The 21,700-nt window shown below is 40.7% G+C and overlaps 1 protein-coding gene across 2 annotated transcripts in view; it reads right to left on the bottom strand.

The window, feature by feature from the left end:
- gstcd (glutathione S-transferase, C-terminal domain containing) overlaps positions 1-21,700 on the bottom strand; it is a 91,758-nt gene that overhangs the window by 24,154 nt on the left and 45,904 nt on the right. For both annotated transcript variants that reach the window (XR_011930152.1, XM_072463926.1), the window contains exons 6-8: positions 14,390-14,505; positions 14,178-14,222; positions 13,674-13,802 (exon numbers count right to left, since the gene is read on the bottom strand). Coding sequence is in view for 1 of the 2 variants with exons in the window: in XM_072463926.1 (XP_072320027.1) it covers positions 13,674-13,802; positions 14,178-14,222; positions 14,390-14,505 (290 nt within the window). In the remaining variant the exon portion in view is untranslated. The remainder of the gene's footprint in view (positions 1-13,673; positions 13,803-14,177; positions 14,223-14,389; positions 14,506-21,700) is intronic.

Genomic DNA, 21,700 nt, shown 5'->3' with positions numbered 1-21,700 from the left:
CCACCAGTGAAGTTTGGGTGCACCTTCAGTTCTAGCTGAGCTTAAGTAGCAAAATGATGTATTGAAACTCTGCATATGACATCATTTTTTTGTTCCAGCATTTTTTAATCCTGGCAATATGTTAAAGACGTAAAATAGCACAAGAAAAATAGCCGTTAAAGCCTTATGCCATCTAATCAATGCCTGATTTACATATGGCAATTTTTCAACAGACAGACATGAAGCAGACATCGTGAAAAATCTATTCACAGAACGAGGCCCTTAGGAGAAACCAATAATGGCCGTGGAGCCAATAAAACCTAAATCAACTTCAAGCATTACAACTCCCCTGCCTTCAAGGTCTGACTCGACGCCATCGGAGCGAAGAAATGGTGCTTTTCCGTGAGCCATTGCAAATACATCGCCAACATCTGCATCCATCCAACTGTGAGTAAGAAAGTGCTAGCTAAAAATACACTTTAATTACTTAAAGGCGGTATGGACGATTTTTCAGCGATTTGAGAACGCAGGTGGAAGTGCCCATGCGCACTCCCCCGTGCGGACTGATACAACACACACGTGCGTTTGTTTATTAGCGCAACGGAGCGCATCGCATCGCTCGTCTCCCGTAGATTTCTGTCCACTTCTGCATCAGCTCGAACTGTCTTTCTCCGTCTTCATTTTGCCCCGTACACTGAGGGAACTATATTATGATAGATCCATGCGCTTAGGCACGCGGAAACGTGGGGACGAACCGCACGCGGCTGCAGGTGAGCGGTAGGTGCGTTTTATGATTGATACGTGGCAGGACTAATGATTTATCCACGCCACGAGGAAATATGATAAAAAATTTGCTGGAAAAAAAACGTCCATACCACCTTTAAATGAATCCGGCTAATCTGGGAACATGTTTAATGCATGGAGCAAGACATAAGTGAAAGTGCATATCTGTCAGGTGGGAACAAAAAAATCATGTTTGAAAGGTTACAGCTCCAGAAAGCATTCAAATAAAAGGAGCGCTATGTAACTTTTCTGGTGTGGGATCCACCAACCTGCTTGTCTACATCAGCATTAAACTCGCATTTATTCAATTAGAGATGTTTTCATTGCACCTTAAAAGACATATTCTTACTGTGAGCAGGCCTCTGCACAGATCTGACCTGTAACTTGGCTAACTTGGTCAGGTGTCGTCTCTATGGAGATAGATATGTTTAGTACAATACTGTGTGCAACAATGGACTCAAGACTTGAACTTTAACAGCCACGTCAAATCAATACCATCATTAGATTATCCTCATCTAAAAAACATTGCCAAAATCAAAAATATAGTGTCTAAACCAGACTTGGAGAGACATGGGAAATCTGCGTTCCAGTTTTTTGCAGCTAAAATCTGGAACAGTCTTCCTGAAGATGTGAGACAGGCTTCTACTCTGACAATGTTCAAATCTAAGCTAAAAACTGTTTTGTTTAGCTGTGCAAATGACTGAAAATTATTTAATTTGCACTCTTCGCTTTTATGTCTTCAACTGTTTCGTGATTTCTGTATTCAAACGCATTTTTCCTGTTGTGTGAAGCACTTTGAATTACCTTGTGTAAGAATTGTGCTCTACAAATAAATAACATAACATCTCCTTGTTTCATGTATGCAACAATTAATGACCACAAGAATGATCAGTCTGCTCAGTCTGTTCATAGACTAAAACCACCAGAAAAGTATCTGGGCAATAGAGATTTGATTGTCGATTGTGAAAGAAACAAATTGAGTTCAACATCTCACACTTGTTAAACTAAGACAGAGAATATTTTAATAACCCTTATTAAACCAGGTAAAAACCCATTGAGGGCAAAACCTCTTTTTCAGGGGTGACCTGGGGCAAAGCGAGAATTGCAGCAAACCACCATAAAAACATCTACACTAAACAAGAGACATGTATAAACTGAACTATATGTATTCGCGCTCATTTTTTTTTATTTTTATTTTTTTAAATGGGGCAAAAACCACTTGAACCACTGCGAAACCAGTTCACACAAGCCCACAAACAAACCATAAATGTCACGCGAGCGCAGGGCATGATGACCTGCAGCTCTCTGCACAAGACCTCTGCACAGATGAGGAAGTGTTGACAATGAACCCAATATTTTGTGTAGGTACCTATAATATGCATTGTTCTATCGATTGGTTTAGACGTTTTTGAAGAAAGTTTAAAGATATATACATATAAAACAAACCAAAAAACCCTGATGGTCAAAAGTTGCTGTAGAAATTACTTCAGAATTCAGTTTTGTGAATAAGTCTAATGCAACTTCCATAATGTCTATAACGTGTAGTGCCTCGTTTCTCCAAAAGACGCCATCCAAGTCCCAAAACACAGTTGCCCAAGTCCTCCTGTGCCCACCTGTCATGTTCCTCCACAAGCAGCAAGATTCCGAGAAGCCCAATCAAATCATCTTATTTGAATATTTGTTTCTTCATACTGTCGTAGCGCTAATACGTTATTTACAGCTGGCACACGAGACGGCACGTCAATCCTCAATCTACGTTCACGATTGGATTGGCTGTATTTATGCTCCTGCCTCAAGGGGAATCGCTCTCAAAATAATTTTAATGGTTTCTTAATGGTGCAGGTTTGACAGTGGAAACTTTGACTGATGGGCGAGTTACCGTTTAAAAAGCAGACGTCAAGCAAGCGTACGCATCAACATTTTCACTGTCAAATACGTAACAGGCTATTTTGAGAGAGATCGGGTTTAAGCAGCAGCTCTTTTGTAGGTAATTTACATCCATATCTAAACACCTAAAAGTTAAATATTCCCAAATAACAGCTTTTTCTTGGAAGACACTTTTCTCTTTGGGCAACTCTTCAATTTCTTTAATAACACATACATTTTTATCAATTGAAATCATTTAACCAAGAGCTTTACATCACTGAAAAGTTTAAAAACTATAGCTACTACAAACAATGTGTGAAATTTGTTTGGATAAATTGGTTTCAGTCTCCATTGCCTCTTTTCAATTGATACAAACAATGTCATGCTCTGTGGACAGTAAAACCAGAACCAGAACTAAACCAGGACTAAACCAGGACTAAACCAGGACTAAAGCAGGTCTAAACCAGGACTAAACCAGGACTAAAGCAGGTCTAAACTTGATCAACAGGAAGTGTGTGCCTCATTTTGCTTCACAACAACTATTCTACTGACAATAAAATACTTGAAATACTAAAACTCTTCAAAACTACTCAAAAACAGCAGAGATTCCTCTCGTTCATTCTTTCTCTTTGACTAATTGTCATGTGACTGAATGTTTACATACTCGTGTGCATCCTGAACATCCGGGTTAGCACAAGCTAACGTTTTTTTCAGTTCCTTTTTATCCCAAAAGACGACAAAGTTATTATAATAAATGCAAGCGCGCAGAAAAGAGCGCGTATTTTTCCGCACATTTTTAATGGAATTGAAATGATCATAACTTCGATTTTATTCGGTGGATTTACACAAAACCAGCCGTCTACGTCACTTAGTTTTCATGCTGCGCGGTCCTAAAGCCGAACATGTTTCAAAACGCACCGGTGCGGGCGTCGACCCCGAAGGGTTAAATGAACAAGCCGACAAGCCGAATCCATGTATGAGCAATAGCCGAGGACATCTTAAACGCGCGACAAGTACTAAACAGAACAAGGTGCACCACACATCTGTTTGATAATACAAATAAACAGACTAAAATAGAGCATGCACCTACTGCTAAAACTCAACCACATCTCGCAGAATAAGAATAATGCGTTTGTTTCCAAGTGGAGCGGGTCTCGGCGGGACGACCAGGCTGGAACTTCTAATTACAGCAGGTACGATGTGTAAAAAGTGCAGGTTTTGTCCCACGGAGAGTTAGAGGACGGCTAGTGGAACAGCTGCTCCTCAACGACTGGCGTGTGACGGAGTCGGAAAGAGGAAAATCCCAAACCACGTGGGAATTTAAAAAGCGATTTCACGAAATTTCCCCTTGTGTGGACATTAAAGGTTTATCTTATCTTATAAATAACAATAATAATGGAGCTAAGAACACTATGGGGATATAAAATGGGAAAGTAGAGACTCAATCAGAGGAAAAGACAAAGCGGTGTAATGTGTTCAACTTGAAGAATCCGGTCAGAATTAAGTGGCTATTTGTTCGAAAATAGGAAGTAATTACGAGTGCAAGGGGTCCAGTGTGGTTGAAATGTGGGAGGCACGCTCTTAAATAACCAGCACATTTGTTACATGGGAGCATATTCTGTTGCCTTAGCCATTTTCAGTGATGGCTAAAAGAGCACGTGAGTAAATCTCCACCATAACACGAGTGAAGAACAAATGGCTTGATTTATTTTTATTCAATGCAATTTATCCAGTTTTAGTCACCAATCAATAGGTCTACAGCCAATCCTCGGTCAGCAAAAGCATGCTGCGAGGAGTTCTTTAGACAAATACATGTGTCAACAGAAATCTGGTAAATGGCACTGATGAAAAGTCACAACATTTCTAAAGCAATTTTGTTTGATTTGAATAAGACAAAATAATATAGAATTAAAAATGGTGCTGGCGCAATACAGGAACAAAACGTATGTATGTATATTTATATTTTTGTGTGCCATATTGCCCGGCCACAGCTAGCGTACATCAACATGTTGTGCTGCACATCCACATCTTGACCTCTGATCTAATCAATGTTCTATTAATTGAAAGCCAATTCATGTCCATGATCCAGCAATGTTTTGTTTTTCGATCACGATCATTTACGATCACATTAGTCCTGTTCTCAGGTCTCTGCACTGGCTCGTGTGGCTCAGAGAATAGACTTTAAAGCAGCTCTGCTTGTGCACAAGTCTCTCCATGGCCTAGCACCAAAGTACATCTTTGACATGTTAGTACCATATGAACCATCTCGGACTCTGAGGACCTCAGGGACCGGCCTCCTGCTGGTGCCAGAGTTAGGACTAAACATGGACCGGCCTCCTGCTGGTGCCAGAGTCAGGACTAAACATGGACCGGCCTCCTGCTGGTGCCAGAGTCAGGACTAAACATGGACCGGCCTCCTGCTGGTGCCAGAGTCAGGACTAAACATGGACCGGCCTCCTGCTGGTGCCAGAGTCAGGACTAAACATGGACTGGCCTCCTGCTGGTGCCAGAGTCAGGACTAAACATGGACCGGCCTCCTGCTGGTGCCAGAGTCAGGACTAAACATGGACCGGCCTCCTGCTGGTGCCAGAGTCAGGACTAAACATGGACCGGCCTCCTGCTGGTGCCAGAGTCAGGACTAAACATCTGCGTTTCGGAAATCTGGAACAGTCCAGTGTTCTCGCTGAGGGTTTTAGCATGGCCGCCATGCTCCGATTGTGACCCGCCACGCTCAAAAGATACCGCCAGGTATTAAGATCACGGCACGTAGGCGCTCGCTTTCACGGCGCGCACACACGCGCCTCATACTACCTAGTACTTTTTGCCCACCGCCATCCTCAAACCTCAGCCCAGCAAGAACACTGCAGTCTTCCTGAAAATGTGAGACAGGCTTCTACTCTGACAATGTTCAAATTCAAACTAAAAACGGTTTTGTTTAACTGTGCATACGACTGAAAGGATTTCTGATTTCTGTCATGTCCGTTTGATTTTAATGCATTTTTTCCTTTTGTGTGAAGAACTTTAAATTGCCTTTGGTACGACTTGTGTTCTACAAATAAAATTGCCTTGCCTCTTTACCAAACAAAGATATTCTGAGAGTGGATATTTTTTTTCTAAATTATTAGCCTGGAAACTACAAAAACAACCAGCTAAAAGAACTATTTGCAAAATAGTAGACAGACAGACAGACGATGATGATTTGAATCTTCTATAAAAGTTTTTTTCTCAAATTTTGATTTTTGAATTTTTAAGAAGATTAAATAAATCATTCATAAATCATACATTTTTTTAACACGCTTAATTTGCCTTTTATGACCGCAGAGCAAAAAAAAAAAAAACAGAACAATTTCTTTTAAAAATGTATATACAATTTATCGTTGCGGTCTCTGGGCTTTGTAACATACATGTGGCGACGTCGACCCAAAGACAACTCGAGAAACCGTGGCTCTTTTTTTAATATTTAGCAATTGAAATTGTTTTGTATGTGATTATACCACCCTAATTAAAGGAAAACAAATTGCATGGGGAGCTCTATCTATCTATCTATCTGCTCTATCTGCTTTAACAGCTTTAACTTTTCTGACAGTTTAAATGACCATTCAAGAATATAAATGTATTACATGGTATTATTGTTTGTCAAAAGTATTCTGTAATTTATATGGATTTTGGCTATTGTTTTCAGTATGGTTGCTAGGTTACAATTGTGGAATTACCTCAAAAATGGTCAAACTAGGAACAAATGTGCAAAATGTACATGTTTATATAATTGTAGACTGTATGTAATCTAACCTATCATAAAGACTTTAAGCTGATTGGCTTAATGTTTTACACCTTACAGCACTAACCTGTGATTCAAGGTCTAGATAACAAAAGAAACAAAGGTTTTCTACCACTTTGTAAAAGAAAATCAAACGAAAAGCTTTGCTGAAGGAATGCTCTGACTTGAAGAAACAAGAATGTTATAGGTATCTTCAAATAAGTAGTTATTATAACTAAGAAATTAAACAAAGGCATGGCCACTATAACCCTGTGACTGGAATTTGTATTGAGGCTTAACCTGTTACCATCCACCTATTTTCGCCCTGTGCACAATGGTTGGACATACCCAAATGGCATTGCTTATTAAAAGAGGATCTTATGTTCCACATGCAAGTGTGATGCATCATTAGAAAGCTTAGGCCTTCTAGTTTCTGCAGATGTGCACATGAACACTGTCAGGGCTTCAGAACTTACACTACAGAGGCCCAAACATAAACAAAACATCCTTTTTTAGTCTCGCCTGAATATTGTTAATTTGTAATGGTCCTGAGCATGACATACTTCATTGTGTGCATATGCTGTTCCCTGTACATGCTTTTTATCTTGTTGACAACAACTGTGTAAAGTTTCAGATCTCTAGGAACAGGCATTTTGGTGCTGTTGACCTTTTTGTATCAAAAAGTATATTCGGAACAAGTGATCCAAATTTGTGCCAACTGTGCCAAACTGTTTTATTACAATTTTAGCTCCTCTATGATCATAAAACATACATTTTGATGTTTTGTAGGCCACTAATAGCAATTATAACTGCTAAAAAAAAAATATGTGAAAATTTGTAAATATGAGTTTACCCATGAATTTCCCATATAGAGGTTAAAAAAAAAAAAAAAAAAAATTATAATATCCATCCATCCATCCATTTTCTACCGCTTGTTCCCTTTCGGGGTCGCGGGTGACTGGAGCCTATCCCAGTGACTACGGGCCTTACAAAATGTAACGCATAACGAAAACGTTATGCGCAAAATCCTGCCGAGAAATCTGGCTCTTTACAGCCTTCCCGGAGCCTTACGCACGAGAATACAGAAGATTCTGTGTCAATAAGCCCTTTGTCCCGCCCCTCTTTCTAAAGCTAATTTCATTGGCTAGAATAATCTGTCAATCAATCTCAGCTACGTCATTCGCACGCGGCGCTATTTAGATGTAAACAGACTAATCCATGTGCGTCGCAAGCGGCGCATTTTTTTTTGCGGAGGCTGTAGCAAACAAACCCGTGGACAGAAAAAATCCGGCGAGAAACGAAGAAAAGTTTGTTTACTTGACAATATCTCGAAATCGGATAACTTCAGGAAAAATACAAGTGGATATTGTTTTTCAATGGTTAGTACAAGGATGTACAGAATTAAAGCCGTTTCGTCCGTCATAAACAGCAAACAGGTAGGACATGCGTTTGTAAAAGTTGAGACTTTCTCACAAACTATTGGCAATTGCTTCTTGGGGCATATTATTCAATGTAAATCAATGACATATTCGTTTTGTTGAGAAAATAAGCTTTAAAATGATGTATGGCTTGCTGCTATTGACCACGGAAATAAAAGTGATGATGTAAGAGAATATTTGAGATATAGAAAATGTTCGCCGGCGGACAGGTGGGTGGTAACAGGTTAAAAATCAGAACTTTTGAGGAGAATAATATCTAAATCATACAACTGCAGTAATAATCCGAACAGCTACTTAAAGGCGTAATGGACGATTTTTTGGCCCAAATCTGAGTCTCATCTCCTCGTGGCGTGGACTGCCGATTAGTCCTGGCAGTCCTAGTCCTATCAATCATAGAACCAATCTACTGCTCAGCTGCAGCCTCGTCTGCTCGTCCCCAGGAGAGCAGCATGTTTCCCTGTGTCTAAGCGCATGGACCTATCATAATATAGTTCCCTCAGTGTACAGGACAAATTAAGACAGAGAAAGACAGTTGGAGCTGACTCAGAAGAGACGGAGATCTACGGGAGACGAGAGATGCGATAATGCGCTAATAGACAAACGCACGTGTGTTTTTTGTGCGTCCGCACATATTAAAAACAAATGTTAAAGAGAAGGAAACCTTGTTTTGACTGACAAACATACAAAATGTATGTACATCCCAGAGGAGGACCACATGTCACATGTTTGGAGGGAATTCTGTAGGAAAATGTGCTTTTGTGTTTTTTCATAACATCATGTCAAAATATCCATTATTCACAAGGAAATGCTAACTGCTGGTGAAACTGCTGGGACTGTCCTGTTACTCGAAAAAGGCCATTACAAAAATATAATATATGACACCAACTGACAATCGAGGACTGGACCAAAACTATAACTGACATTCGATAAATGGAAAATATCACATTTGGACTTAACTTGAAAATGGACCTCTTTGACAGACTATGGAAATAAATCTGACTATTATTATGATTGGTATGTGCCGTGATTTTTGTTAGATGTCATGTGCTGTTCGTTTAACTGAAAAAAATAAATTAAAAAATCCCCTAAAGTTGAACCTTCTCATTATTTGTTTGGGAATAACTCCACAAACTTGTCTCATTAATCTCACATCTTAAAGTCCTTTCAACTACTGTGAAACTACTGTGAAAAAATAATTTCACCTTTGTTTATTTATGACAGGGAAGGTGGTGAAATTTTCATTTGTTTTTGTTCAACGTGGATAGGCCCAGTATTTAGAGTGATTTAAACCATAAACCAGGACAAATCTGAAATCAGACAGTTCAATTCCACCATACAATTCTGACCTGCTCCAGCTACATTTTAAAAGAATGGGATCCTAGAAATTTGTAAACAACATTTACAATCCTCTGCGACAAGTTGGCCACTGTCCAGGATGTACCCCGCCTAAGGCCCGAAGTCACTGGGATAGGCTCCAGTCACTCGCGACCCCGAAAGGGAACAAGCGGTAGAAAATGGATGGATGGATGGATTTACAATCCTCAGGCAGCAAAAAAGATGGGGGCCTGGGCCCTGCAAGCAGTTGAATCTCCGGCGGGCCCGCGGTTTGAAATAGGAGGGGGCCCCTCCTCGAAAAAAATCAAGATTTAACTAGTAATTTGGCCATATTCGGGGCATTTTCATTGCTTAAGTTTTGTTTTGACAGACACGCTTCTCATTGGCCGAGCGGTCTCCGTGATGTAATATCGATGAAAGCGGGCATCTGATTGGCCGCTGCGTGCCCCCCAGGCCCCTAACTTTGAAAATCTATTTCTCAGCCTGATCCTGTTTTAGAATATATTTGCTGGATTGCCATAATTGTGAATATCGATACCAGAATACCGTATTTTCTGCACTACTTTTGTCATAGTTTGGCCAGGGTGCAGCTTATATGTGATATTATTCGTTATTTTCACACTGACAACCGCAAGAGGGCGCTCTAGGCTCTAAGCGACGCAGAAGAAGAATCGGCTCTTCCTCTACCTCCGGAGTTTGCGGAGTTGTGACACCGAGAAAAAATTCAGTGGTTTCTAACTGCGTTCCCACTTGCGTTTTAGTCCAGGATCAGTTTTCTCCAACTTGTTCCCACTAGTGAAATAGTCGGATTAGAGCCACTCCACTTGCCCCGGCCGAGAAGCGAGATCGGAGCGAGTGCGACCAGCCAGGAGAGAGACTGGCAATTGAGTGTCCGTTAGGCGGCGGAGTGTAATTGCCGAGTGTGAACGCACAGTCAATTGATCCGGTCTAAAGATGGCCACCAACTGAGCCAGATCAGTTTAGTCCGGCGGACTGAACAATTTTGGAGAAATAATCGATAATTGTGATTTTTTCCCGCCCAATATTGCGATTTAATGTGCAATTTTTTTTTTTTAATCCTCTTTTTTTTGTAAGAAAACATAATGAATGACTTAAATAAGACCAACAAAATATTAGATACATTTAGTGTAAAATATTCTTTCCCACATTTAATTTTTTTTATACATGCTGTCAGAATGACAGACGCGCTAGCCCCCCGCGCTCCCCCCGCTAGCCGCGCTCCCCCCCCGCTAGCCCTGTTCCCGGTGCGCTTGCCAAATGGCAGGCCATTTTGATTTATCGTGTAAGGGATGGTGGGGGCGCCATCCCTGAATGTACATAGCGAGACCCCTGCACATTACCACATTCTAATCGCGTACGTTGCGATTAGCAAATTGCGTTTGATTACATTGCGATTTAATTGCAAATGCAATTTAATCGTTCAGCCTTAGTCACGCGGGAATGCAACTTTAGTGATTTGGGGTAAAACTGATGCTTTGGTAAACTTGTTAGCATGTTCTTTATGCTATAGTTATCTGAATAACTGTTCATATGTTACGTTAACATACCAGACACTTACCACAGTTCTGTCTGTACGTCATGTAGCTGAAGGTGTTAGCGTTAGCATACGTACACCTATTCATCATGTTCTCTAATCTGTTATTATTTTAAATTGCATTTCAAGATTAAATGTCTGTTCTTGGTCTTGGATTTTATCAAATAAATTTCCCCCAAAAATTCAATTTATACTCCAGTACGACTTATATATGTTTTTTTCTTCTCTATTATGCATTTTTTGGATGGTGCGACTTTTAGTCCCGAAAATACGGTATTGCCCGTTACATTGATCTTATATTAGCTATAACTCAAAACCTGAGCTGACAAATTTCAGCTACAAAAAGGCTTCCACATCACACACTGAAGATTTTGCCAACTACCAACAAATGCTTGATTTCCTGTGGCCTTCTTTAGCTAGAAAAAGACCCTTTGCCTCTGTGGTGTTTGTAATCAGGGTGAGATGGTGACACTGCACTTTACTGGAGCACACAACACTAAAAGGCATTTGATTAAAACTGCTCCCGGAACGAAATTAAAAGCAATCTTTTGACTGGAAATAATTGCATATTGCATATTATTTTTCGAAAACTAAAAATACAGCTTGGAGACACTTGGCAGGGAGGTTACAATGAGAACAGGAGTCATATTGTGGAGTCTTGTGAAAGGTGCGATTACACAGGAAGAATAGGATTACTGGATTAATTACAGCGGTGACATATTAGAAGGCTCTAATTAAATTAAAGGTTCCCAGAGATCACAAAGGGTTCAAGACAATGAAAAATAAAAGGCAAACAGTCAAAGGCATTAATCACGTCTGACAATAAACTTTAAACGATGGGGCCGCATCGGGGGAAAACAGAGCCCATCATTCCGTACAGCTTCATATACCTGCGTGTCGAAAGTTATTATTCATTTGTTTTGTGTGGATGCTGTATAATTTAATCAAACGCAGCTAATATGAGTGTGATTGGATTTATTTGGAAAACTATTTGTTGTTGAACCCCACCAAAAGTCTGTGAAATTAAATATTGATTTGAGCAAGACAGTATGTCAAGGCTGTTACATTTGTGGTTTATTTGGGTAATTATGTGTTCAAAATGTGCTTCAATTCTGGCGGAGCTCATCTGGCCTAGGAGTAGGGCAGCAACTGTATAAAGGCAATATTTGAATACTTTTGAAGGTGAAAGTATTCTGAGCCTCAATCAAAGGACAATAAAATATTACTCAAATATGCATACTGTATTTTATAAACCTGTCCATGTTTCATCTGATTAAGACCATTTAGGGCAGATGTATGTGCGCTAATGGGATGAGAGAGGAAAATCTGTGGACCAACACACGAGGTGCTAAGGCCTTAGTTATTTTATTACTTGTTTTACGGATCCGCCGCACTTAGATTATTGATTTCTACAATATAAATAATTTATTATATATATTTTTTTTATAAAGTACTGACAACAACGCAAAATAGCAATAAATTAAATGTAAAAAGCGGAATCAAGTCAAAAGATAAGAGCGTGTGAAGCAATTTCTCGCCAAACTCCTGCGGAAGTCTGACGGAGCTGCTCCGAGCTGCTCTGTCCCTGCGCGCGGTCCCGGGGAGAGCGCGCGCCCATCTCACTGTCTGCTGCGCGCCTTTATTTTTACACATTTTAAACCCGTTTACCACATTTTCTTCAGCGCGTTTTGCCGTGACTGGGTGGGTGGGGGGGGATGCACACTTAAGCGTCTAAAACACGCTCTACTGTTACACGCTCCTGCGCGCCGCGTCTCCCCCCCTCTCCTCCCCTCTCCTCCCGTGGTGCGTTTTGGGCAAACCCGGAAGAAAACATCTTTTGAAATTGAAATTATATTTATATTTCGTCCGCCTGTGCAATATATTTCATTTAATAATCCGTAAACCAAGTAATAAAATAACTGCGGCCTAGGGACTCTTCTCTGTGGTCTGAGCGGGACAGTTGGTGGGATGTGGGACTGTCGGAGGGATGTGGGACAGTCGGTGGGACGTGGGTCAGCCGGTGGGACGTGGGACAGCCGGTGGGACGTGGGACCGTCGGTGGGACGTGGGACCGTCGGTGGGACGTGGGACAGCCGGTGGGACGTGGGACAGCCGGTGGGACATGGGACAGTCGGTGGGAGCGTGTACGTAAAGGTGGGTTTGACTGACACATCAACAGCAGACTTGCATTACTGAAACTGTAACAGGTAATTTCCATTTTCAACTCAGTCATGCGTTATAATACTGTATTACTGAAAAATGCATTGTATTACACAATATCCTTACTTTTATAGCGCGTTACTCCAAACACTGATCGTAACAACCTTAAAAGCACAATTATGGTATTTTCATAGTTTTGGCCGGGGTGTCACTTATACTCCAGAGCGACTTATATGTGATATCATTCGTTATTTTCACACTGGCAACCGCAAGAGGGCGCTCTAGGCTCTAAGCGATGCAGAAGAAGAATCTGCACTTCCTCTACCTCAGGAGTTTGTGGAGTTGTTTAGAAGTGACACAGAGGAAGAAGAATTCAATGGATTTAGTGCTTTGGGGTAAAACTGATGCTTTAGTAAACTTGTTAGCATGTTCTTTATGCTATAGTTATCTGAAGAACTGTTAATATGTTACGTTAACATGACACTTAGGACTGTCCATTGTCTGTGCGTCATGTAGCTGAAGGTGTTACGCTGGCATACGTACACCTATTCACCATGTTCTCTAATCTGTTTTTATTTTAAATTGCATTTCAAGACACGACTGCGACTTATACTCCAGTGCGACTTGCAAATGTTTTTTTCTCTATTATGCATTTTTTGGCTGGTGCGACTTATACTCCGGTGCAACTTATAGTCTGGAAAACACGGTAAGTTACTTTTGCATACACACTATTATCGCAGTATGAGTCTGACTTTTACCACAGCACAAAGCAACAGCAGAGAGTCAAGTCTTCACTCACCCCGATGTCAAAAGGCCCAGTGAAGTAGTCCAGATTGGCCTGAATAAACCCAATGTTCTGCAGTTCCAGCTCAGCACCGCGGCTCTGGGCCCGCACCAGGGACTCCTCTTTGTTCTCAATAAGAATGACCTGGAAACACACAGTAACAGTCACATTATGAAAAAATAATAAGCGAGCGAGCGTTCCAAGACAGAAGCTCTGATAAACAAACTAGTTTATTGAGATGACGTTTAGAAATATGTTTGCCAAATATTAAGAAAAAAGAACAATAATATTTGGGTTATAGACATTTTAATGAAGTATTCTCATTATAATAATACACACCATTATAAAAAACGAATCTCTACAATGTTCACTCACTCCTTTTTACTCCCACATGAAGGAAAAGTATGAATCTTAAAAGTGCAAAAAAACCATCAAAAACTAAACTTTAAAAAACAAAACAGGTTGATATTGCAATGGGAGTAAAGTTATTTTGATAAAGCTTTCCTGGGACCAACGTACCCGGCAATCTGGAAGAGCGTGAGCCAGGACGATCCCCACATGGCCCTGTGAAACAACACATTCAGATAAGCACGAGTGGACATTAAGCGCCGCTACTCATCACCGAGAAAGAGCAGATAAGCCTGAGATAAATCACGTTTCGGTTAAAGGACGGACTAGTGGTTGTCCGAGAGCTCGAATCCATACGAGCTGGATGGATGAGCGCGGCGTACCGTTCCGCTGCAGAAGTCCACGATGGTGTTCCCCGGTCTGGCCATTTCCGTAACCATGCAGACCAAGTTGTTCAGCTGCTGCCTCTTCCTCTGCGCGCGGACGTCGGACATTTTACCTTTAAGACATTAAAAAAAAAAAGGACATTCAGCAGCTCAAAAGCAGGAGGAGGTTGTTCAAAAGTAACGCACAATTTGTACGTTTGCAATTGAGATTTTACCCCCAAACTAAACATTGTTATAGATGTAGTTCCGGCACCAATCATCTCCAGTCTAACGGCCTGTTTTCGTCGTGATGATTGCTGCGCCAAATCTAAACGGATGAAAAGAAGTTCCCGTTTACCCCGGCGGCACATTTCCGCCCGATTGACACCTCGAGAGCGGCGGTGCATCGTCTTCCACAGTCGTCAAACGATTCCTTCCTTCCAGCCTAAGCGGAGGGAGCCGGGGAACAGCGAGCTGCCGAGCGAGCCCTGTGTACATTTTGAATCTTAAATGTACTACGTTCTCGCCTCATGACGGCCTCAGTGAGCCGGCGAGGCGCGGCGCTCGCGTTCACGGTCCATAAATCAAAAGCGATGCGCGTTTCCTTCAGCGGAACCCATACTTTGATTTCAAAACTGAAGCGTAAGGAGAAAAAAAAAGGATAAGACAAAATTGTGCCTATGATTCTTTTTTTTTTATTTAAAGATACAATTATATTTTTTATTCGCTACACTTTAGGTCCAAGACAAATGCGCTATGCCATGTTAAAAATAAATAAAAAATCACGCTCCAGTCCCATTTTGAATTGGGTTTTCATTTGAGAAGATTCAACGTATCAAATAAAAGTAAAATGATCAGAAGATATTGTTTTTTAATCCAAGCAACATGAGTTTTTTAGTTTATTTTTTTTCCAATTTCAGAAGCATTGTTTTTCTTATTTTAAGTATGAAAAGTCTTGTTCCATTACTTGTCAAGTTAGATAATCTACCTAAGTTGAGATAAAATATTAATAATTCAAGTAATTTTAACTTAGATATTACTGTTATAAATCCGGTTTAAATGTGGAAAGCTGAATATTTTCTTTGCGCTTGGTGTGAAAAGTTTGAGAACCAGTGCTCTATAGGAGAAGAAACCGTGCCATAAAAACAGATTTATTGTGTGCCATTTCTAAGCACTGAGAGTATAATGTTGTGTATGTTAGGTCAAATTAAAATGAGAGATAGAAGGAAGTTTGGATCAGTTTCTTCGGCTGACTGAGCGGCTCACACAAGTGCAGATTCCAGAGGGACTGGATTAAGATTAGAGGCTCAGTAATGCATATAAACACATCCAAGACTTTAATTGTGCCGTGTTGATCAGAGACTAATAAAGATCTCCACAGAAAAATGATCAAGTCTCAAAGTTCACGGCGGAGTCGGAAGTGGAGCATAATTTGATCTAATATGAAGAATGTATTTTGTACTTTGGAATGCGTGAGATTTAATGAGCTGCGTTAGCCATGTAAACAACTGAATCCGAACAATAAACTTAGAAAGAAAGACCAATTTGTGAATTCTTAAAAGCTAAAAGTAGATATCTATTTGAATCGGTTCTGGAAAGAGAAACAAACAAACATAAAAATAGGGCACGCTCTGGAGTATAAGTCACATAATATAAAATGCATAATAAATTGCATTTTGAGGGTAAATTTATTTGATACAATCCAAGACCAAGAACAGACATTTCATCTTGAAATGCAATTTAAAATAATAATTAGAGAACATGGTGAATAGGTGTATGTATGCTAACGCTAACACCTTCAGCTACATGACGCACAGACAGAACTGTGGTAAGTGTCTGGTATGTTAACGTAACATATTAACAGTTATTCAGATAACTACAGCATAAAGAACATGCTAACAAGTTTACCAAAGCATCAGTATTACCCCAAATCACTAAATCCACTGAATTCTTCTTCCTCTGTGTCACTTCTAAACAACTCCACAAACTCCAGAGGAAGAGGAAGTGCTGATTCTTCTTCTGCGTCGCTTAGAGCCTAGAGCGCCCTCTTGTGTTGTCAGCGTGAAAATAATCAATATGTGACATGGCATTTCGCTCTGGTCGCACCCTGGACAAAACTATGAAAAAAGGTGTATTAAGGTACATTTCCTGAATAGTTGTAGAATCTAACCAAGATCAGGATCAGAACATGTATCAGACCACATGATAACATTAAAATATACTACTTTCATTTTGTGTTGAATATTACATTCTATTATTGTTGCGATATGGAAATTGATCTCTAGTAAAATTGTAGCAGTAAAATGTTAGAATTGTAACATTACTCTGGGCAAAATGCTTCAACTTCCTTCGGATTGGATTTGCTTATTGCCGTCATAACACCCAAAACCATTTAACCATTTATGCTAGTAGGGCTAAAACAATTTTTGTCAGGTAATATCAGAGTCTACTGCACAGCCATGGCATCAAATCTTTATCAATTGAAAATAAGCAATGACTTAGATAGAGCTGCTGTTGTGAAAGGACAGCAAAATAGCCGCAAGCCATAAATGTGATATTAAATAGACTTAAGGCTACATGCCCCTGACAAAAATGCATCTTTGATTCAAGTATTATTTGAACACCTACAACGTTGTGCTATTCAACAAACACACATACAGACAATGACAATTTACTGCTACAGTTGATCTATTGGAAATGCATTTATTTTAACAAACAGCTGTTGACCAATGGCTGTTTTAGGTTTAATTTGTTGTTGAAACGTACAAAGATGTTTTTGCCATCACAGCTCAAAGAGTCCAGAAAATGGAAGCAGCACGGCAACAACAACAGGGATCTTTGCACATGGGAATGTAAATTGCAACAAGACGACTTTGAAGAAGCAGAGGTGTGTTCCTCTAAGCTGCATGTAACTCCACAAAAACTTAAAAGCTTCATGTTACAAAGTGAGATAATGAGGGGTCACAATAGATCTCAAGGAGGGATTAAGGGCACCTTTTAATTAGTCACTTAGACGCTTTGTTGTAGTTTTCAAAGAATGAACGGAGTAAGAAAATGGTTAAACAATGTCAACATTATAACTTGGCTTTAAAGAAAATGCATCAAGAAAAAAATGCATGCCCAAAGATTCTCATGAGTGATTCTAATGTCGAAAATAAAACAAATAGCAAAGGAATTAAACCCATGTTTTTTCCTGACATATTGCGTCAGTGCAATTGATGACAGGGCAGGGCAGGGCGTTGTATTCTACAGAAGAGGTGTGATCATGCCGAAATATGAAGTGGGGTGAAGCAACTTGAGGGTGTGGTGTGGTGCATTCTGTGAATGGCAAGAATCGTAACTACAAAAAAACAAAAGGACAGTTGGCTGTTCAGAGCTGGAACCTCCACAAATGAAACGCGGGTGGGTGATAACACCATTTCGCCCTCTACTCGGGCTATACAGAAGGAGCCCAGTAAGGTATTAAACATTCACAGCACAAGGCAGCGCATCCATATCACACTCTCATCATTTTAATGTCAATGTCTTCAAAAATACATATAGAGATACCAAGCAGGCCAGAGGTCAAAGTATGGGTATGAAATAGAATATGTATAATACTGCATGATTCATGTGTTTCTTAGCTGTCTTGATAAATACATTACCTGGGAAGTACATCAAGTTGTTCTACTGCTCTTTGCTGTGCTGACTTCAACCTGAACAAAGATTTTTTCAAATTTGAAACTGCAGTACTCGAGTTCGAATCCCGACTCCAACAGTTTGCGGCATATCCTCCCTTTTCCCTCATCACCATTTCACACTGTCCTTTCCTGTCTAATAAAGCCTATGGGCAAAAACAAATCTTTAAAAGTAAACTGCAAATCATGAGTGAAATTTGGTCTTTCCCTTGAGATCATTAAATATTGTTTCCCATTATTAATAAAAAACAGTTACACCCACTCATATCATTCAGTATGAAACTGGGAAATCAGGAGGCTCAGACAAACTCCCTGTTTCTGCCGTTTGCGTCAGTGAAACTCTGAACATTTGGAACATTGATGTCTTAACAATCCCATTAGAAAAAGATCAAGCCCATTACTCTTCAGAGTCTATTTTTGTCCTATTTATGTGGTTTGTGAGTTAATATTTTTTTAATATTGGCTTTAGAATTCATTTGTATCTGGATATAGCTTTTTTGACAACCCTAACTTACATTTAAAAGACCATGAAATGCATTAACCACCTACTATAAAATATGTATCATTAACAGTGTATAGCGCAGAATAACAGACTTCGAAAACTTTTTGGAATCTGTAAAGAAGTTCTACATCCCATAAGTATTTAGCCTTTAATTCACAGAGTTACAAGCCCAAATAGCTGATTAACTAATATATCTGCACATTAAATTAGATTACCGCAGTTTTTTTTTTTTTTTTACCACCGGTGAGGGCAGGGTGCGCAATTACAAATATTGCCCAGGGTGCAAAAAGAGCCAGGGCCAGCGCTGTATATATATCTTCAAAGAGACAATAATTTGGCATCACCAGGTCAAGTAACACATAAGTAACACATCAAATTTGAGGAGAGGCTAGCTTAATCACAGTAAGAATGTGTTTCAAGTATTTCTCTTCAATAAAAACATCCGTAATTGACTAAATGTGAGCTAGATTTTATATACCAACATTCCAGGAACACATTCCAAGACAAGCAGTGGCAGACCATCTACCAGAACATGGTGCATCTTTAAATATAATACCGTAGGTTGAGGCAAATTTCTTCAAGTGGCGCTGTATAGACTGAGCTAATGTATTTTGTATTGTATATTATTTGTTTGAACCCACCCACTCCTTATGCACCCACAAGGACCTGCTTGTTTGTGTGTGATGCCTTGCCCATGTGACAAGCGTTACAGCACATCACTTCTTTGAAATGCTAGATGCAAATGAGACAGCTGGAGCCTATAATTGCATTAAATACAGAGTGTCATGTCGGAATGTTTAAATTTAGATATGGCTGTGGCGTGGATAGAAACAAAGGGTTCGAGAGAGGAGTGCCAAGAACATAGAGTTACTGTACATTAATGAAAAGTTGTCATGCAAATTAAATGAGGCAGTTTTCCAATAGCAGTGTTACATGCTGGTAAAAAGAACAAAGCTTGTAGATGAACTGAAGTACTCAGAGCGAAAATATACTTTTTGGTCCAAATTCATGCTCAAAAATAGGTCTATTTTATTTTTTGTTCTGAAACCAAATAGTGTTTGCGCTTCTAGATGTCGCTCTAAATCATAAGCTTGTAAATTCAGCTCATGTGGTATCCAGTGGGCGATGGGATCACTTTGCTCCACACTGGGAAGTTTGTGCTCTCGTGAATAGGCATAATGAGGGATCCACCCATACCCTCAAGTGATGACTCCTTTTGAAATGTGCCCATATTGGCTGGTGGAGTGGTTGGAAATTGGCTTGAGGATCAGTAGATTTAAGGTTCAAAACTCAGGACTTTTGTGAACTTCTCCAGTCCATTCTCCAAGTCTTTCCCCTGAAGTACATCAGTGTGGAGTCTGCATACTGAGGATTGAGAAACGGCCCTGGACAAACCCACCAGAATAAACTAGAACAGTGGCCCCGCACGGTGCTGTAGAAAAGTTGTTATTGTCTTGAAATGTCTACACAGTGCACCTTCAAAATAACACACCATGTTTTACTCATTGTGTAACCAATTGTCTAATAAGTATCTTTTCTGGGTCTGTTGTGGAGCATATCCATAATTGACTAGATCTCTCCACCCGCCTCCACTGCTTTGACTCAGGCCTGTGCCCATTGGGGCCCCAGGGCACCAAACAGCAAATAAATGAATGCGTTTTTCATATTTGTAAAGAGGAGTTTTCATTTAAAATGTGAAACTGCAGAAAACCAACTTATTTTCCATGTTCAGATAGTTCTTTTCTCTTTGGTGTACATTTCTTCAGAACCGTGTCCCAGGAGTGAGATAGTTGGTCCGACCTCTCGTTCCAATTTCCAGTCTGGTGGGCACGTTTCCAGATCTCTATGGATTCCCCAATTTGCTGTTCCCTGTGCCTATAACCTTGACATTCAGTTAAGTGTGTATTGAAAGCTCCACTTGTTTTGCCTACGTATTTATTGCACAACAAACAACTAGTTAAGCCCGAGCGCCACAAGCTGGCGAGAGGCCTATTAATCTCGTAAGGCCGTGCGAAGCACGGCTGCGAAAGTGCGCACGTAGTGCGCACAAAATCGAGCGCGAAGCGCTCGCCCACTTCCAAACACTCACTAACGCACTCCTCCACTCATGCACGCCCCGTGCATACTAATTAGTTGTAGGAAAATGGAACATTACCGTTGTAAACGGGCGAAGCCCGTGCAAAAGTTCGCACTAAACGAGCACTTTACATTGGGATGACGACCGCTTCGCGGTCGTCATCCCCATATAAAGCACTCATTTGCGCTAAGTAGCTCACGAATACGTTCCCCATCTCTTGCATGTTCCGTGCATATAAGCATGTAAGGCAAAAATTGAACATTATTACTGTATAGAGGGCCAAAAACACAAAGTGGGCGGAGCCCACTCAAAATTATCGAAAGTACCCGTCAGTGACCAGGGACCCACACCATGAGGTAGGAAAGCGCGAGCGCTTTCCGAAAATGTATAGTTTATGATATTTGAAAAATGGGAAACATTGTTTTCGCATCGGAATATTATTAGGCCCGAGCCCCAGCAGGGGGAGGGCCTATTGCTCCCGCAACGCTGCCGAAGGCAGCGTTGCAACTGTCTGACCAAACATGCGGGCGCAGCCCGCATGTTTGGTACCCCGTCGCCCCTGGCAAGTACAGTGAACTAGCCCATGCCGAAGGCATGGATCATGCATACTTACTCCTGCTATGACAGAAATAGTCAACAATTAGTGAATGGGCGTAGCCCATTCACTAATTGTTGACAACAGCAGCGCGAAGCGCTGCATTCCTCCAAAAACCCTCCTGGCATCGTCCCGTATGCGAGAATCCATGCCGCAGGCATGGGCCATGCTTGTATCTGCTCAAATCAATGGAAGTCTATGGGGAGTGGGCGGGGCATCCCGACGGAATAGGGAGTGACGAGCGCGTAAGCGCTCGTAATGATGATTCCACCCCATGGCGGCATCGGGAAGGCTTAGAGCTTTCAAACGATGTATCATTTGTTGTTATAGTAAAAACGGCTATATTGTTTTTGCTAAAAATATTATTATTATTATTATTAGGCCCGAGCCCCAGCAGGGGGAGGGCCTATTGCTCCCGCAACGCTGCCGAAGGCAGCGTTGCAACTGTCTGACCAAACATGCGGGCGCAGCCCGCATG

Source organism: Eucyclogobius newberryi, unplaced genomic scaffold (assembly GCF_026437365.1).
Source record: "Eucyclogobius newberryi isolate DKJ021-1_F unplaced genomic scaffold, fEucNew1.0.hap1 SCAF_4, whole genome shotgun sequence".
Taxonomy (NCBI): Eukaryota; Metazoa; Chordata; class Actinopteri; order Gobiiformes; family Gobiidae; genus Eucyclogobius; species Eucyclogobius newberryi.
This window is presented reverse-complemented; position numbering and strand designations above follow the sequence as displayed.